Source organism: Carassius carassius, chromosome 34, assembly GCF_963082965.1.
Source record: "Carassius carassius chromosome 34, fCarCar2.1, whole genome shotgun sequence".
Lineage (NCBI taxonomy): Eukaryota > Metazoa > Chordata > Actinopteri > Cypriniformes > Cyprinidae > Carassius > Carassius carassius.
In genome coordinates this window covers 12,988,928-13,007,068 of record NC_081788.1, presented here as the reverse complement: position 1 = coordinate 13,007,068, position 18,141 = coordinate 12,988,928, and the positions used below count along the sequence as shown (strand labels likewise).

The 18,141-nt window shown below is 35.8% G+C and overlaps 2 protein-coding genes across 3 annotated transcripts; both read right to left on the bottom strand.

The window, feature by feature from the left end:
• Positions 1–9,336: 9,336 nt before the first annotated feature.
• LOC132114426 (rano class II histocompatibility antigen, A beta chain) lies at positions 9,337–11,206 on the bottom strand. Of its 2 annotated transcripts, XM_059522531.1 has the most exons (5): positions 11,023–11,206; positions 10,541–10,810; positions 10,169–10,450; positions 9,627–9,740; positions 9,337–9,500 (listed from the first exon to the last, which is right to left on the bottom strand). In XM_059522531.1, exons 1-5 carry the CDS (start codon positions 11,078–11,080, stop codon positions 9,430–9,432), a joined length of 795 nt encoding a protein of 264 aa, XP_059378514.1. In that variant the 5' UTR covers positions 11,081–11,206; the 3' UTR covers positions 9,337–9,429. The 2 variants fall into 2 exon arrangements, with proteins under 2 accessions (XP_059378514.1, XP_059378515.1); XM_059522532.1 differs by lacking the exon at positions 9,337–9,500 and having other exon boundaries at positions 9,622–9,740.
• A 969-nt stretch (positions 11,207–12,175) lies between these two features.
• Positions 12,176–15,770, bottom strand: LOC132114427 (H-2 class II histocompatibility antigen, A-U alpha chain-like). The gene is made up of 4 exons (XM_059522533.1): positions 15,658–15,770; positions 13,363–13,611; positions 13,000–13,281; positions 12,176–12,917 (listed from the first exon to the last, which is right to left on the bottom strand). Exons 1-4 carry the CDS (start codon positions 15,716–15,718, stop codon positions 12,805–12,807), a joined length of 705 nt encoding a protein of 234 aa, XP_059378516.1. The 5' UTR covers positions 15,719–15,770; the 3' UTR covers positions 12,176–12,804.
• Between the last annotated feature and the right edge of the window lie 2,371 nt (positions 15,771–18,141).

The window sequence follows — 18,141 nt, the reverse complement described above, 5'->3', positions numbered from 1 at the left end:
GCCTTCTAATGCCATTATTCTCTACAATAGAATAAAAATAAATCTAATCAGTCAAGTAGAGACAGATACTGCAGGGAGGATCTAAAGTACTGTAAAAAGAGGGAGTGAAAAACTGAAGACAATTTCTAGGCAAAATGCTCTAGTCACACAAAGCTGGATTCTGAAGGTAAAAAGGATAAAGCAAAACAAAAAAAAGTGGTAACCATGTCTTACTGTAATAGTGTTACAATGATAGACAACCAGTAGTTGACTTAAATGCACATACTGGTACCGCAGCTCTTTCACTCTGTCAGAGTTTCTCTCAAATGGTACCCTGTAAATCTGTTTCATGGTCATCTGATGTTTTTTCAATACCCGGTCTATTGTGGAGATGCTGATAGAGTTTATATTTTGGAACATTACATTGTCTAGAAGGATTGCATTACGAATCTGTCTCAGTGTGATGGCATTATTTGCAATGACCATGTTGCATATTTCTCGTTCTTGTTGTTCATTTAGAAGTTTTCTTCTGCCACCCACTTGAGGCTGTCGTCCAATCCTAGACATACAAGTCAAAGGTCAACACTGTAAATTTGTTACAAAATGAGTTACCAATGTAATTGTACTGCTGTTTTATGGTACTAAAAGTGTGATGCACTGCACAGTGACTGGAATACTATTCACAGTATTTTCTCCATTTTTTTTTCTTTGTCATTTTTATAGTATCATATAACATCACATGAAGATATTACAGTACTCTAGGCCTACACACACACCAACACTGAATAGTTCAATAGAATAGTTCTGTACCTGTTTTCCCTGCGAAAGGTTTGGATGATGGAGGAGACTGTAGACCGAGGCACATTAGGCTGCACTCGGCGACCTGCCTCTGCCATTGTGAGGCGATGGTTTATAACGTGGTCAATAAGGGTGGCCCGGATTTCATCTGGGACATCATGGTGCCTCCGTGCTCCTCGGCCTCTTCCCCCTATTCCTCCACGCATTCTCACTCCTCCTCTTCCTCTTCTTCCTCCTCTTCCTCGAGCAGGAAGTTGCTGTTGTACTTGGCGAGGTGCTTCCATGTTCACACTGCAAATGAAACTGGCCCCGGGCCAAGCTCTGTCTATATACTTTTGGCAGCAGTCATAATCATAGATAACACCTGTCAGGTAACTAAACAAACTGTTTGATTGGTCATCTGAGATGTGGGAAACTGCTCCTTCGTTAGTTCTAATTTCACCTGATTCATTGTCAATTACTGTCATAAATTTATCAAATGTTCCAAGAAATTCTTTCATGGTATTATATCTTTGACTAATTTTGACAGTTGAACAGACAATTGTGCATATGATGACTTACACAATGAAACCATGCTGATATGTTTTGGAGAGAGTAACCATTTCACTGAAAAATCAACTAATAAGTTTAGATCAGCAAGATCTATTTATTTGGAAAATGTGCTAAATGTGGGCTCATTGTGCTAACTGTAGCTACTTGTACATAATCATTTGAAAAAAAGCACAGAGTCACTTGAGACATGTACTAAAGCATTTGCAATTTGATAAAACCAATGAACAATGACATTCTGTTGTGAACAATTGGAAGGTGGTTTGGAGATTTGTCCATGTTATTTTGAGAATGTCATCTCGGTTTCAAGAAATGAGCCAAACCAATCGAGAAAAACTGTAAAAGCATTCTGCAAACTATTCAAAATGGGGCAGTGGGCCCGCAAGAGTACCTGACATTTACTATTGGAATGCATTTTCTAGTTGGAAGGGGAGTGAAAGGGAAGAGACATTGCAGTACTTTAGAATCATTTACGTCAATAGTTACCATATTAAAGTGATATCATACGAATATCTATACATTTGCTAATTTTGAGGTAAAATGTTATAATAACTTAAGTCAACTATTTAATTAACGGTCTAATGAAATTGTATTTTATTTTTTAATTGTAAGTTATTTTAAATAAACTACTAGAATGAAAATATAGTTCTAGGTGTAATTACAGTTATTATTATTATGCAGTGCTGACAATTTGGACAAAAGTTTCATTAAAATATGATTTTATTTTTAGAAAAAAAATGTAGTCTATTAATCTTCATGACATCAGAACTGCTGCATACTCACACAGAAAACTACAAGCGGAAGTCAACTAACAAGTAAGTTTGAAGGAACCGTGTGGCTCCTCTTCTGCATTCAGACAACCAACATGTTTTATAACAGAAATCTGAATATATATATATATATATATATATATATATATTCACGAAGCCCCGGTTCCACCACATCCCAAAGATGCTCTATTGGGTTGAGATACAGTGAACTCATTGTCATGTTCAAGAAACCAATTTGAAATGATTCAAGCTTTGTGACATGGTGCATTATTCCTGCTGGAAGAAGCCATCAGAGGATGGGGACATGGTGGTCATAAAGGGATGGACACGGTCAGAAACATTGCTCAGGTAGGCCCTGGCATTTAAATGATGCCCAATTGGCACTAAGGGGCCTAGAGTGTGCCAAGAAAACATCCCCCACACCATTACACCACCGCCACCAGCCTGCACAGTAGTAACAAGGCATGATGGATCCATGTTCTCATTCTGTTTACGCCAAATTCTGACTCTACCATCTGAATGTCTCAACAGAAATCGAGACTCATCAGACCAGGCAACATTTTTCCAGTCTTCAACTGTCCAATTTTGGTGAGCTCGTGCAAATTGTAGCCTCTTTTTCCTATTTGTAGTGGAGATGAGTGGTACCCGCTGGGGTTTTCTGCTGTTGAAGCCCATCCGCCTCAAGGTTGTGCGTGTTGTGGCTTCACAAATGCTTTGCTGCATACCTCGGTTGTAACAAGTGGTTATTTCAGTCAAAGTTGCTTTTCTATCAGCTTGAATCAGTCGGCCCATTCTCCTCTGACCTCTAGCATCAACAAGGCATTTTCGCCCACAGGACGATCGCATACTGGTAGGGTGACCACCTGCTAATAATCCCAAGGGGGACAAGAGGTATGTTTCTGAGGGACAATGTGGGACACTGCTTTGCGCGGCGGTGCCCCCACCCCATGGGTAGACTCCCTGATAGTGGTTTGCGCATTTCTAGCACATACCACCTTACATGGTATATTAATAATGCCCTATTCCTCTAAACATGTGTAATTGCTGATGTATGCTCATGACAGAATTGACAGATGCACTTCCACTTACGATTTACTTTAGCTAATTTATTTTTTTTATTACAATTTATTCACTTAATAATAAAGTGAATAAATAAAATAAAAAAATAAATAATAAATTATAATATAAAATTATAGGATTAAAATGAATTGTAGTTGCTCAACACCACAGGAACAGTTAAAAAAAAAGTCTAAACTCAACTCCAGAGGTTCACGGAACGAGAAGGGGGAGAAAGGATGGTGAACTTGCCTGTTAGTAAAGTGAAAGTGAAGTGACATTCAGCCAACTATGGTGACCCATACTCAGAATTTGTGCTCTGCATTTAACCCATCCGAAGTGCACACACACAGAGCAGTGAACACACACACACTGTGAACACACACCCAGAGCAGTGGGCATGCTGCGGCACCCGGGGAGCAGTTGGGGGTTCGATGCCTTGCTCAAGGGCACCTAAGTCGTGGTATTGAAGGTGGAGAGAGAACTTCCCAGTGTGTCTGGTATGCACGTGCGTGCGCTGTCATGACAACAACGAAAAAGTTGACAACAACCTAGTCAGCAGTTCAACTCAGGGGTGGGTGTGGCAACAGTAGCGTGCTGAACTGTCAAGTAATGTTCGTTTGGCTGCCTGGGTCTCGAGGATATAGAGCGACCAACTTTTTTTGAGCAAGCATTGATTATGCGTGACACAGTCTCAATTTGTGGGACGCATGAATTGGGCTTCAAACGCTGTGCGCGCACGCGCTACACGAGACGGGTGGTCACCCTATACTGGATGTTTTTCCCTTTTCACACCATTCTTTGTAAATCCTAGAAATGGTTGTGCATGAAAATCCCAGTAACTGAGCAGATTGTGAAATACTCAGACCGGCCCGTCTGGCACCAACAACCATGCCATGCTCAAAATTGCTTAAATCACCTTTCTTTCCCATTCTGACATTCAGATTGGAGTTCAGGAGATTGTCTTGACAAGGACCACACCCCTAAATGCATTGAAGCAACTGCCATTTGATTGGTTGATTAGATAAATGCATTAATGAGAAATTGAACAGGTGTTCCTAATAATCCTTTAGGTGAGTGTATATTATAATTGTACACTAAACTGTTGTAGTAAAATAGTCGTTTATGTCATCTGTAGAGCATCTTGATTGCTGCTCTCCTCCTCTCCGGACCGCCAGTGGGTGGAGTCTCACATCCTACAACTCCACATCTGCAGCATCTGCACTCACCTCTCCGCTTTTCTGCTACTGACTCAAGAAGAAGCTACCTTCCAAAACCAATAAAAGATGGTAAGACACTTAATTTTAAGACAAATTAAGATTTTGATGCCTTTGATTTGCAAACATGACTGACTGAAGATATTTAAACATGCTTAAATGTATTATTTTTAATAAATATCTTTAATAAGATAAGATAAGATAAGATATTTATATAAATAAGATAATTATTTTTAATAGCTTGTCCCCTTTCTTCTAATATACTAATATTTTACTGCCACCAGCATTTCAAACTTTTATTGTGATTCTTATTCAATCTTGTATGCAGCATCTTTACACTATTCAGACTAGTCTGTAGATTTGTTCTGCTACAAGACTATTTATTGGAATAGAAAATATCCAACAATTAAGTCATGGCTTGTTTATGAATATTAGAGGTGTCCTGGGAGATGCTATTGGCTCTTTTTAGGGTTGGGAGTAAAATAAGCATGCAGCTGCATAAACCACCACCCTCGACTCACTAATTTGTTCCATATTGAGACTTTTTGGGTATTTGCCAGTAGATGGTTTCATAAACATATACGTGTAGAAAAAGTTGAATATGTTTATGGTTTCATTTTGAAGTATCAGTTTGCGAATAGTTTGTGTCATTTATATGAATGTTCGAAATTTAGAATATGTACAGTATAGATACAGATAAGGAATTTTCTCTAATCTCCCCATCTTGCCATTCTCTTTGTGTTCCTCTCTGTGATGTTTTGCATCCCAGGCAGCATCTTATTACTGTAACAAACTGGGTTCTGAACCCCTGGCGTATCATGGGCTGGAGACAGGCAGTCGTGATGTTGTGTCTCATGTGGTAAAACAAGGGGGACCTGTTCCACAGATTCTGGTTTTTAGATGACAAGCAGTTACAGACTGAATACAGCGCGCTGCAATCCATAGTGGTGGCCAACTATGAAGAAACTGTCAATATGCCGTTTAATAAACCAGCTATAGTTAAGCACAAGTCCTAGATCCAGGCATGTAATATACACAACATATAATGTACTTAAATTAAAAAAGTACAGTTCCAAATGGTACCATAAAATAACTGCAGTTACCTGCAGGATTTTTAAAATAAAATTTAAGAGCTTTAAAGACCTTTTAAGACCTACATTTCCCATTTCAGCCTTTAAGTTAACATCAAACATGTACAGTATAACATTTTAAGTATGGGTGGATTTGGAGCCTTTCAATCAACATTACAGTACCACCCTCTGAATTACACAATGACACTTGACCTCTTCCAAAAGTATGTCTGTGTGTTTACAGTGATTAAAATGTACATGCAAGCAGTTAGTGACAATTTTCTATTAAATATATAATGTAGATAGCACTACAACTCTGAATCTGCCCCACCTCAATTCATTGCTGCAATTGGTACTCGTGAATGACTTTCAAATACTGACCCTTAATGTGCATTTTGAGCAAGTACATAAAAACTTGTCCAAACTCATTTTCAGGACTTTGTGGAAGATTTCTTTCCCACATAAAAGTTATTATGTGTATGATGCATGTTGCTACAATAAATAGTGTTGTTGGAACTAGACAGATAACTGTGTGTGAATTATAAAAATATGTATAATACATTGTGTATTCATGTGTGTGTGTGTGTGTGTGTGCTCTTGTTTTTGTGACATATCAGGACACAACTCTGTATAATGACATGGGTATGACACAGGTATTCCAAGGAGAAGGTGACTTTAAGGACATAACCCATGTCCCCATTTTTCAAAAAGCTTATAAACCATACAGAATGAGTTTTTTTGAGAAAGTAAAAATGCACCAGGTTTCCTGTGAGGGTTAGGGTTAGGTGTAGGGTTGGTGTAGGGCCATAGAATATACAGTTTGTACAGTATACCATTATGCCTATGCGATGTCCCCACTTTTCACAAAAACAAACGTGTGTGTGTTGTTTCTGTGTCTATCTATGTGTGGGGGTGGAAGCAAACCAAAGAATAGCTAACAGATATATGACAGATATAACAAGTATAACCAATGTAACGATAGTAGAGACAACAAATAATATTGGCATAAAAAAAAACTGCAACAATAATAATAAAGATTTCATTAAGATTGGGGAGGGGTGGAGGACAAGGAAGAGGGCAGATAAAAAATAATAATTACAACAAATTATTTTATTTGAAGATATGATGATGCAGATGCCCTTTTATGGTTTAAGTGAAGTAGTCCCCACATCACCTGACCTCTTTGTCTGCCAATAGTATTGGAATATTTGACAAGTTTCAGACACTGTAATGCCCAGGGTGTTCCCCAAAGTGCCATCTTCCGATGCAGCATGCCATTCTCTACTCAGGGATCGTGGTTGCATGTACAAACAAGATATTTGACAACAAACTCTGAGAGCAGCAAAAAAAAAAAAAAAAAAAAAATATATATATATATATATATATATATATATATATATATAATATTATATATATTATAATATATATAAATATATATATATATTATAATATATATATATATATATATATATATATATACATATATACATATATACATATATACATATATAAAATGAACTGAAATTAAACAAATTTTTATTTATATGTTTTATAAATATAGATGTGGTCTTGTTACTAACTTCATAATTTACACCATGAATCAACAAATTATGTTTTATTAAAGCTCGGGAGGAGCACGTTCAGATAATTACCCTAATAAACGTGAGAGGAGCGCATTCAGTAATCAACCTAATTAACGATAAGACAAGAGGTATACACAGCAGACTTACCTCTGTTCCTTGACAGTTTTGTAGCATCCCTCCATCACCCCATTTCCTCACTTCTAACTATTCCTATCTCAATCAGGGGGTACTCTGCCCAGACAACAAGCAGTGTCGGCCCAGATCTGGCCCGAATGGATTTCATGCAGGCCAGATGTGGGCCGGATCTGGGCCAACACTATAATGCTGTCTGGGTGGGTTTGGACCAGATTCCGAGCTTGAAGCCCTCACCTCAGACAGTGCGGCAAATATGCATAACCTTTACTCTATTTATTACATGTAGCCTAAGTGTGAACTTGTAAAACATAGGCAAATCGGAAAATTAAACCGTAGTAATAACTGAATTGATTTTTGATGGTCTAACCTGTCAGCTCTTTCATCGCAGACAAAAACATCATTAGCCTATTTTGTGATTTCATATATATTGTGATTTCATATTTACAAATATATTTATGTTCTTAAAGGTGTCATATGATGCAATTTTTATTTCTCCTTTCTCTTTAGAGTGTTACACGTTCTATGTGCATAAAGAAGATCTATAAAGTTGCAAAGACCAAAATCTCAAATCCAAAGAGATATTCTTTATCAAAGTGAAGACTCTGCCAGTCCCCCCTAAAACGACTCATTCAATCACGCCACACATGTCTACATCACTATGTGGAAATATCTGTGTAATGTCACCCAAATGTTCATGCAAAGAAAGAAGGTGTGGTTTCAGTAATCACAGTTAGTGTTGATGCAGTCATGTCAGGGAGATGCTGTGTGTATCTAGGCAAAAGCACTTTATTTTTAAAGCCACTTTATTTTTAAAGCCACTTTATTTGGCATTCTGAAAGTAGATGCATTTAGGAATAAGATTACTTAGAACAGAATAGCAAAGCATTTTATGGATGACCATTTTGTGAACCTAGGAGAGGATGTAATTCTGAATTTGCTATGACAATCTAATGCTTCTGAATCAGCGACTGTAAGAATGTTTTGTTATTAATTTAAGTATAAGCTATTGAATGTTGAAATGCGGAGTTTTGTGTGTCATGCACGCGTGTATGTGTGAGAAAAAGAGAAAGAGAGCGATAGAGAGAGGGTCACACAGTGGAGTCAGTCTTAACTGTCTGTGGCTTGTGTACTGGAAACACATACGAGCCTCATCACTGTCTGTCACACTGCTCTTTCCCCTTTTGGGCTTGAACTGATGGTAAAACTACATTTATTTTAAAGATGAAGCTTGCGATTATGGAAAGGGGTGTTTCCGACGAGTGCTTGCGGTGTTCGGCTAATCACAATGCACTGGGTCAGCTGGCCAATCAGAGCAGACTGCTCTTGTCAGAAGGAGGAACTTCATAGAAAAAGATTGTGTTTATGAGAGGCAGAGTATAGAGGACCTACAATAATGTTTTTTTCTTTTACATTAAAGCATGTCATCATATTCTGTTACACCAAATACACAAAATAATGATCTTTAAAAAAGCATAATACGACCCCTTTAATGATTTATATAAGAAAAGATATGGGGGGGATATACAGGACTTCTTTATGTATGACAGAGATCTGAAATGTATTCTGTTTAACTGACTGTTCTGTCTATCAACCTTAATAATATAAAAATAAAATTTTATAATGTAGCCTATTGTAATTTACAGTATGCCAAATAAAAAAAAAAATAACATTGTCCTCATATCATTGATAAAACATATTAATAATATATATTTAGATTTTTAAAAGACCTGAATATCAGACTTTTTCTGTTTGAACATCTAAAAGAACTACATTTGAATGTAACCTGAATACTATAACTGCATTCTCTTTTTTTTCTCAGCTGTCATTGGTGGTATATAAATATATAAAATAGAGCTGCTGTGCTTTTTCTCCACAATAGTTACCAGGTGAGATAATCCTTAAAGTAGCCTATCTGTTGATTTATTTTCACTGAAATGTCTATGACAGAGCGTGTACTCCAGATTGAATAAATAGATGATGAATCAACATACAAATGTAGATTGATTTTCATTAACCTTAACAAAAAGGAATGAGTTCTATTAGAACAAACCACAGAGGAAAACTTCTACCTCTTTGATAAATAACTTGCATTTAATAAACTGAAATTAATCAGCTAGTTAATTTATAGTTAAACTACTAGTTTAACTGAATTCAATCAATAATACTTGCAGCTGAACTGTTTTTTTTTTTGGCAATCCTTTTGTCTCTGAAGATCTTATGGAGGGTGTCCGTCTTTCATATGCTGATACACAGTGAATTACACAATGTTCATCTACTGCTCTTCAGCATTTCTGATTGTCTGCAGAGGTTCAGAGCATTGACTTCCAGCTGATATGATGAGTGCTAGTAAATGAAAGATTATGAAAAGGAGATCATGAGCATTTTATCACATAACAGTTGAGAAAACATGAGATTTCTAATGCAATATTGCTTTTTTTAAAAACTGTATGTGAGTGTCTACACATTAACCTGTGTGTTTTCTTTTATAGTAGATCAGTCCTCCAGCTGCCATAATCACCCCCAACACCACCCCTGCAGCACCAGTTATGAGCTTATTCCTGTGAGACTCTGAAAGCGATGAATCTGCAAAGTAAAATAAAATTATGCAAAAATATTCCATAGTTTGTTATGCAATGCACTAAATTCTTCCACTAAGTCTAGAAGATGCCATGAGATAAAATTGCCATTTATAACCAACAGAAATTTCTACTAAAATGAAAGAGTCCAACAGCACCAATTAGCAATAATAATATGCTGGCCTGAACAAGATCCTCTGTGGTTGGTTAAATTGTTTAGGCTATGCAACATACAAAATTTCTGTTTTAATCTTCTGAAACTAATAAGCAATATCTGCTGTACATCTTCAAACTAATATCTTCTGTAGGAAGCTAAGTTTGTTTCCAGAGTATTTGGCTATTGTCACAGTAAAATAAAAAAAATAAGGGAATAAGTAGTAGAAACTATAGTTTGATTTCTGTGATCATATTTTGCAGTATCAGCTCTGTTCTTACCCAAGTCATAGATCATGGGTTTATGGGAGCTGGCGTGCTCCACCACACAGGAGACTTTCTCTCCAGGTTTAGGGAAGTATTCCAAGTGGGAGTGGATCTGGTAGTACCAGTCTCCATCAGCCAGCTCCTCAGTAGATGTCACATCAGTTGTCACCTCTTTATCATCTCTTAACCACGTCAATTTGATGGGTTTAGGGTAGAAGTCATAGGCACTGCAGATCAACACGGCTGGTTTGTTACCACTGGCTTGTCTTACTGATCGGATTGTGACTTCTGGTTTTACTGTTGACATGATAAGGATCATTTTTGTGTTGATTCATGCGTGTCCACATTGATTCATGTTTGTTTCAAAAAGTATTTAATGCATCTTACCTGTTTTTTCTACGTCAGGGAGGTATAGCTGCCCAAATCGCTTGCAGTCGGCAATAGTTTTTTCAGCCTCCATGTGTAGCCACTCAGGTTTTTTATTAAAGTCATCTGCCCATTTCATTGCATATTCAGTGTAAGCAACAACTTTATTCTCAGTACTGTTGAATCTCAGCAGTTCTTTTGTGTCATAATTGATTGAGTAGATAAACTCAACATTTTGTAGAGAACCAAGTTCACGGCAGAGAACTTGGATGAATCCATAATGTCCATGAACTAAGAAAAAAGTAGCCAACAAACCATTCGAAAGTTCTATAATCATACATCTCCTGATACATTATATTTAAGTAGAGAAATTTCTACATACAAATTAAAATGATTTTTATAGCCTAATGATTTTTATAATTAATTTTTATTATACAGATTTTCTTTTTAAAGTATGAACAGTAGAACTATTTCATTATTATTAAAAAAATACTATTTCTTACCTGTTTCAAACAAAATGGGCAACAACAATGCCAGGCGTATCACACGATCAAACTGCATTGTGCATTCAGTGTTGTTTTACTGGCATAGAGATGGAATGAGCTTGACTGCAGTTACAGTAAATGCCAGCCCAGTTTGCTATCTCAATTCATCAAACTGGAAAATCAAGCTTCTGACAGACCCACAAAACAGCATGTGATTAAGTAAAAAAAAAAGCGGAAATGAAAGTTGCTGGCAAATAGACATTGTTTATAAAGTCATTGTTCATTTATTTGACTCCAGTAGTTTTGTCATTTGGGTTTCTCCAACTGAGGACACACATGATATTTCATGACACTCTCCCACGCCAAAAGGTTCCAAGTTTCTAAAATGTGGAATGTTTCTGTTGTTGCCCCAACAGTTTATACCATTTGTTGATTCCTTTCCTTAACGTGTTTTTTTTTTTTGCTTATAGGGAGCTGTCTGATGATCTTTTTTTGAAAGAAAAATCACATTATATGCGTTATCAACATATGTAGAAATTTTTATTCTTGAAGTACATTCTGTTAATAAAAATTGACTCTCTGTAGTAGGCCATTGACAAAACCATTAATGTATCAGAGTAGAATAATATTTTTCTTTAATATACTATTTGACTACGGTAAAATATGTCACATTTTATTGCATTTATATCGATTCATTCAGGTGAATATGCTCTGCATATGATATTATCTAATTATCTAAACCGGTTAAGGTCTTCTTTACCTCTAAAGGGGTCTGGCCCTTCATGACAGGGCTAGTGAGCCAGCACTCTCATGCTCCTTTCGGGAGTTGAGCACAGAAGATGATAGCTCGCTCCTGCCCCACAGCGTTTTCTCAGCCTGGGTAGTAAGGTTGGGTAGAAGGCAGTCCCAATGAACCCCACATGCAAGTATCTACTTGGTGTACTTTTATTATTTAGAAAGTGACCAATAATCTGGGACCAATATTTTATATGTAGATTGATCTTTTTTCTCAAGAGGTTTTAGCTCTCATCACCACTGCTGCATGAATCTGACGTATCTAACAGTACGGAGACCCGACGCCCGTTTCATAAAAGATGCTAAGAAAAGTGAGGATTCATTCCCAAAACCTACTTGAAATAATCCATTAATGACAATTTCAGTTCATGCAATCTCAGTTATTTGTGAACGCTTATTCTTAAGCAGCCCTCAATGTTGATCATGGATCAAATCGATCCACCATGGAAATAGCGAATAAATTAGTGCTGTTTAATGCATTTGAGACGTTGCATTTTCCTCAGTGCATAACTGACATGTCTATCTAAAAATGTTAGAAAGTCATTAAATATATCCAATTTCATTTAAATATTTTTATTAAATTTCACTTTTTTTTTTGAGAAAAATAAAATAATATTTTATTTATTTTATATTATAATCTAATGTCACAAGTCCCTATCCATAGTTCCATAACTCTAAATATTAAACTTCTATTTTCAATCAGGTAGTGCTGAAACATGTACTACAAAATAAGTGGAGTATCTAATGCATATACTATATATATACAATTCAAAAGTCACCACATTAACTGTAACAGTATAATACAGTATTATATCATGTCTTGTGAAGGCTTACAGCTATTGTACATTATTTCAAGTGTAACACGTCACCTGCTGTGTATTAAAATATAGACCTGAAAACATAACTAAATTAACACTAAAATGTATTTGTTTGTAGCTTTTAGCACATATGCAGCTTTACATGAGAACTAAAACAAAAGAATCTACTATTGTCAGTATTATCGTATCAGTTTCCTTTGGCAATAAAAAAGACTCCAGTGACGAGACCCAAGAGCCCAAGAGCCAGACCAACTCCACAGAACACTGATGGACCAATGCTGGGTTCCGTTATCTCTACATCTGCACACAAAGACAAGGATATTTGTGAAATCCATCATGTGTTTTAAAGGGGATTCAATGTGAATAATGAATACAAACCCACCCCATGTTCTGGTTTGAGGTTGTTGAAGGGCTTTGTGCTCCACAGAACAGCTGTAAATGTCTCCTTCCTCTGGAATGAAACTCAGTCGAGAAAATACATTCAATGTCCCGTCTTTGTTGGGGTAATATCTGCTGAGAGTTGATTCATCTGTCACATTCACATTGTTCTTTGTCCATGAGACTCTCACAGGTGGAGGGAAGAATCCAGTCACATGACAGATAAGGGTGTTCTTGACATTCAACTGTAGATCACTTTTGGGATAAACTGAGTTCCAGGGGGGTTCTGGATAAGATAGAAAAAACCAATCACAATATGACATTTCAAACATTTCAATAAAACATTATTTATGTTTCTATCTCTTACCAATTGGTTCAGATGAATTGATGTATACATCTTTAAGCATACCAATGATGGTTCTACAAATAGATGTAGCTTTTTTAGCATCCTCATACAGTGATGGAAACTCAATCTGGGAAACAAAGTCAGGTAATGTAAAGATTTCTCTCTGTTCTTTGAAGTCAATGTGAGCCACCTTTTCATCATCAACTTGGATGATGAAATCTTTTTGATCTGAGTCACCACATGCTTCAATCAGCCCATATTCATGGTAACCTAAAACACAGGTTTAAAAGTTAGATTAAAGGTTAAGGTTAGGTCAGTGGTTGAACTGTAAAAAAAATTCAGCGGGGATGGTGTGGAGCTAACACTACACATTGATTATAAAATTTTTCACATTTTTAAACACATTATTATTTAATGTAAAATCAGCTTTATTAAATCAACTATGATTTATAAGCTGTTTTCTTCTGGGGCCTGAAATGGGGGGCGGGGAGGGGAGTTGTCAAAAATGATAATTAAACAATATTTTCCTGAATGTGTTTTTGCACCTTGGCTGGTTTAGGCCTGTCATGAATAAATAAATATGACAATAAAACCGCCAGTCGGTGGCAGCAAGCCACTGTTTTACTAAATGATTAATTGAATCATTTAAAACAAACAATTCATTCAAAACGGTTGATTCAATTAGAAATGAAACGATCTTTATGAATGGACTGTTGAATTGAGATGGTCCTCACTGCAGAACACAAGATCCAGAGGATGTGGCTGGATCCAGATCCAACTCTTCCCACCTTTCATATACCTAAACCTACCCGTCTTCACCCTCTGATCCCTAAACCTACCAATCTGCATCCCCTAGATGTGAATTCAACCACGCCTACTGGATCTTGTGTCCGGCAGTGAGGGGCTACTGATTGAATCACTTGCTCACTTGATTCGTTCAAAATTATATTCATTTAGGAATAAAACAGTGCAGTGTTGCTCTGTACTGTTGGATGAAATTTATAGCACATTGGCGTTTGCACACGCGTGCTGATATTCAGGCTACTCTTGCTTGTGTGATTAATATAAAAAATAAAACCCATACGGGGTATTTTTTCTTTCACTATTGGGTATTCTAACTGGCTGCATCACACCGCGAATGGACTCTCAAGAAGTATGTTTAGTTAGTATTTTTTGCAAAGTATCTACACCATAATGCCATCTTTCAGTATTTTCTGTCCATCCCTTTACTTGTAAATCATCATTTGCAGTGAATTGTAACATTTTATCTTAATGATAGTTTTACATAATAGGCTACACAATCTTATTAATCTAAAAGGAATGGTAAGGGGGATGGTGGTTTTACAGTGAAAGATGTTTCTTGTCATTTTTGTTTTTTTGTTTTTCAACAAGGGGATGCCATCCCCCCTCAGCTTGAGCCCTGGCATTGTGAATGTCTGATGTTTAGCAAATGTTTTAGATATACAATGACTCAAAGACGATAATCCCTTTAGCCACATTTGTATGATCATGTCGGGTTAACACCTGTATGCTGTGTCATGCCGTGTATTGGAGTTTACCTAATGTTAATATACTATCTGACAGTTGAGTATTTATCTGTGATGACTGTTTTAATCATTTATTGTTACTTTCTGAGGTAGATAGTTTACTGTGAAGCGATATATTGTATTCATTTTGTATTCCTACTTTATCCTACAGACCACAACACAATTTGAGCCAACATAATTTGACATAGCAGTGACAATTAACGTAACGTAACTTGTCAGATACAAGCTGATGTGTCATAACTCCCAAATGATGGTGTATGGATATCACTGACTACCTGACAAGTGCTATTAAAGAGAAGTTTAAAGAGGATTTACTTCTCGCTTGCCTGATTCTCTAACCGGAATGATTGCATATTTGTCCGCCAGTAGAACTGTAAATTAACAAGGCTGACAGTTCTAGATTGCTGCCCCCCAACAATGAATATTATTAATTTAATCATTATTTCAAGATAATTCAGGATATGTAAATTTATATACTTTAATAGTTATTGATGCATTAATTATTTGGGAATTATAAACTTACCAAAGCTTTGTCACATGAATGCAAGTGAAACACAATTATATAAGAAATAATAAAAAAACATATAGGCTTACTTACGTTACAACTAGAACTGTTTTTAGGACCGACATATTATATTGTTAAGATCAACAAAAATTTGGCACGAAACAAAAAAGACAATGTGTTACTTTTTACATTTAAGTTGGTTACAAGATTTGTTGAGCAAGGAATATATATGATAAAACAGTTTTATGGTTGAAGCCAACTTACTTTGGGCGTTACTGTAAAGCACACAGACACCGATGAGTGTAACTCTTAAGAATCCTTCCATTTCTGTAAATCAGTGAACAGCATTGGCTATCGAACAGCATATTTTCATTAGAAAAGACAGGGTTTTTTTTCTTCACTTCCTCCAATAGGTTGTGTTGTCACTCTGTGACATAATAGTCTCTACGGAAAGTATGATCTGAGTGGAAGACAAGTGCTACAAGCATTTAAGGAAGTACTTAGCCTGTCTTTATCCTATTTGTAAGGTCCCCTTATAACCACTAGATGGTAGGCCTTCTGCGTAGTAGACAACAGTAACATATTTATTTATTTTTATTATTATTATTATTTTATTTATTTCTCAATAACATAAGAACATTGTCAAGGAATTGCAAAAAGATACATATAATAAAACAAAACAAGAATTATACAATAAATAAATAATAATAATACAAATAAATAAATAAATAGTATGAAAGTATGACAAGACAAAGAGACGCAAGAATGCATACATTACCACACCTGATACAATATAAAATAAAGAAATTAACGATATACTCTAGGGGTCTATTTTTATCATTAATATAATAAAATATAATGTCTTTTAAACTGAAAGAATAAGTAACATTGGCAGAATCAAAAATATATGAATGTGTGTGTGTGTTAAATAAATGTTATTAATATAATTTTTTTATTGTAACGTGTACTAAATGCACTGGAAAAAAAATCTATTTATTCAACAGTTATATTTTGTTGGAAATAAGCATGTATATAAGCATGTGTATATATGTGTATATATATATATACACAGACTTGGAAATCTTCAAATTAGTGTGGTTTTGTTTAGGGTTGGGGTTAAGTATGAATCTTCTATTCAACCCATTTGGAGATATAGTCCGTCCCATTTTGATCTGGCTCCGGCTGCAGCTCTATCTCCAAGAAAGGCCCAAGTAGGTTAAGAAAGTGTGAATATATTTGTGTTCGGTTTGTTGACCACAAGATGGCTATAACCGTAAGCAACATGAAATATAACGGATTGTCCCTCATTCCATTTAACCACATTTAAATCATTGCATTAAAATCATTTGTAATAATAAAAACATTACAATTGTTTTGACATTTGTAAAATAAATATTAAAGTGTAATTAAAGTACACATAAAAATATTTGAATCAATATCTGGCTTTCACAGAGAGTTGTATTAAAAGTTGACTGATCCCCACAACCTCAGAACTCATTTTAAAGAGCCTGATATTTGTTTCCATAGATCGCAGATTCATGATGTGTTACCAAAAGTATGGCTGAATGACATCTGTGTGTTAAAGCAAAGAGCAAACTTAATTATACTTCACTATAATGTGTGCACAATCTGTTTTTCGATGCCAGCTGGATTCCAGAGATAGAGTGTTTTCTTCTTCTTCTGAGGGAAATATGGCTTTTGCCCAAGTTCTGGACAAGTTTGTTACAAGGGGATGATTGCCAGAGATAAATAGTTAAACTATGTCTATAGCTTCGCAAAAATGCAATCTTTCAAAACAAATAAACAGAATTAACACAGTTATTTTTCCATATCAGTCACAGTTCCAATTGCCTACACTGAACAAATGCTAAGTGCATGCTTTTTCGTATGAGTCGAAATCATTTGTTTTCTTGGTTTTTACCACAGATGAGGATCTGGAAAAATCGGACTTTAGATCATCTGCTCTGTCTATAGTTACCAGTGTGCTGGTGTTGATGTGTGGCTGTTCTCATAACTGCACTTATTACATGGAGGAAGACACATGCTGCTGGTAAATGTTCTGTGGAAAGTTTTCATTTTTAATATATTTAGAGAAAAGGAATAAAACAAGCAATAAAACCATTAAAACATACTGAATCTGAGACAAAAGTTAACCCATATTATTGTATAACTCTTATTCATAACTAGGCTCCAGTATTCACCTTCAAGTAAGTTCTGTTATCACGTCGGCATCTGCAAACTCAAACATGTGTGAGTAGGATCTTTTATACCGAAGTATAAAGACGTGATTGGATAATGATGAAGGTAATAAGTGACGAAGTAATTGAGTCTTCCTGGCAGAACTTAGGCTAAAGCTTTCATTTCCTTAAAGTTTAACGGAAATATATAAAAATAATTTACCATACATTATTAGTTTATGGTATTTTAAGAAGCAGAGCTTAAATAAGACTGCAAAACTTATACATTTGTAAACTGTATGTTCTGAATCTATGCTAAGAGCAAATCTCATAACAGGGATCATTCTGTATGAGTCTACAAAAGTGCTATTATTCACAAACAGGGTGCAAAGGCTACTGACAGGCCCTAGCAAACTTCCAAGGTGAAGTAAATGATTTGCAGTTCATTGGGGTTGCTTTGGAGATGCTTTGCGTGTCTGTGACTCATGTCACATTTGTAATCATAATTCTTAATTCTAAATCACTAAATTCTTGAATATTTTGCCAAACCAACTTTCATTTTGATCAATTC

Coding starts and splice junctions, on each gene's coding strand:
- LOC132114427 (XM_059522533.1), bottom strand. CDS start 15,718: ATGGAAGGATTCTTAAGAGTTACACTCATCGGTGTCTGTGTGCTTTAC. Junction 13,612..15,657: donor GCTTTACAGTAACGCCCAAA/GTAAGTTGGCTT, acceptor CCTGTGTTTTAG/GTTACCATGAATATGGGCTG. Junction 13,282..13,362: donor CAATTCATCTGAACCAATTG/GTAAGAGATAGA, acceptor TATCTTATCCAG/AACCCCCCTGGAACTCAGTT.
- LOC132114426 (XM_059522531.1), bottom strand. CDS start 11,080: ATGCAGTTTGATCGTGTGATACGCCTGGCATTGTTGTTGCCCATTTTG. Junction 10,811..11,022: donor GCCCATTTTGTTTGAAACAG/GTAAGAAATAGT, acceptor CTTTTTTCTTAG/TTCATGGACATTATGGATTC. Junction 10,451..10,540: donor CCCTGACGTAGAAAAAACAG/GTAAGATGCATT, acceptor TCATGTCAACAG/TAAAACCAGAAGTCACAATC.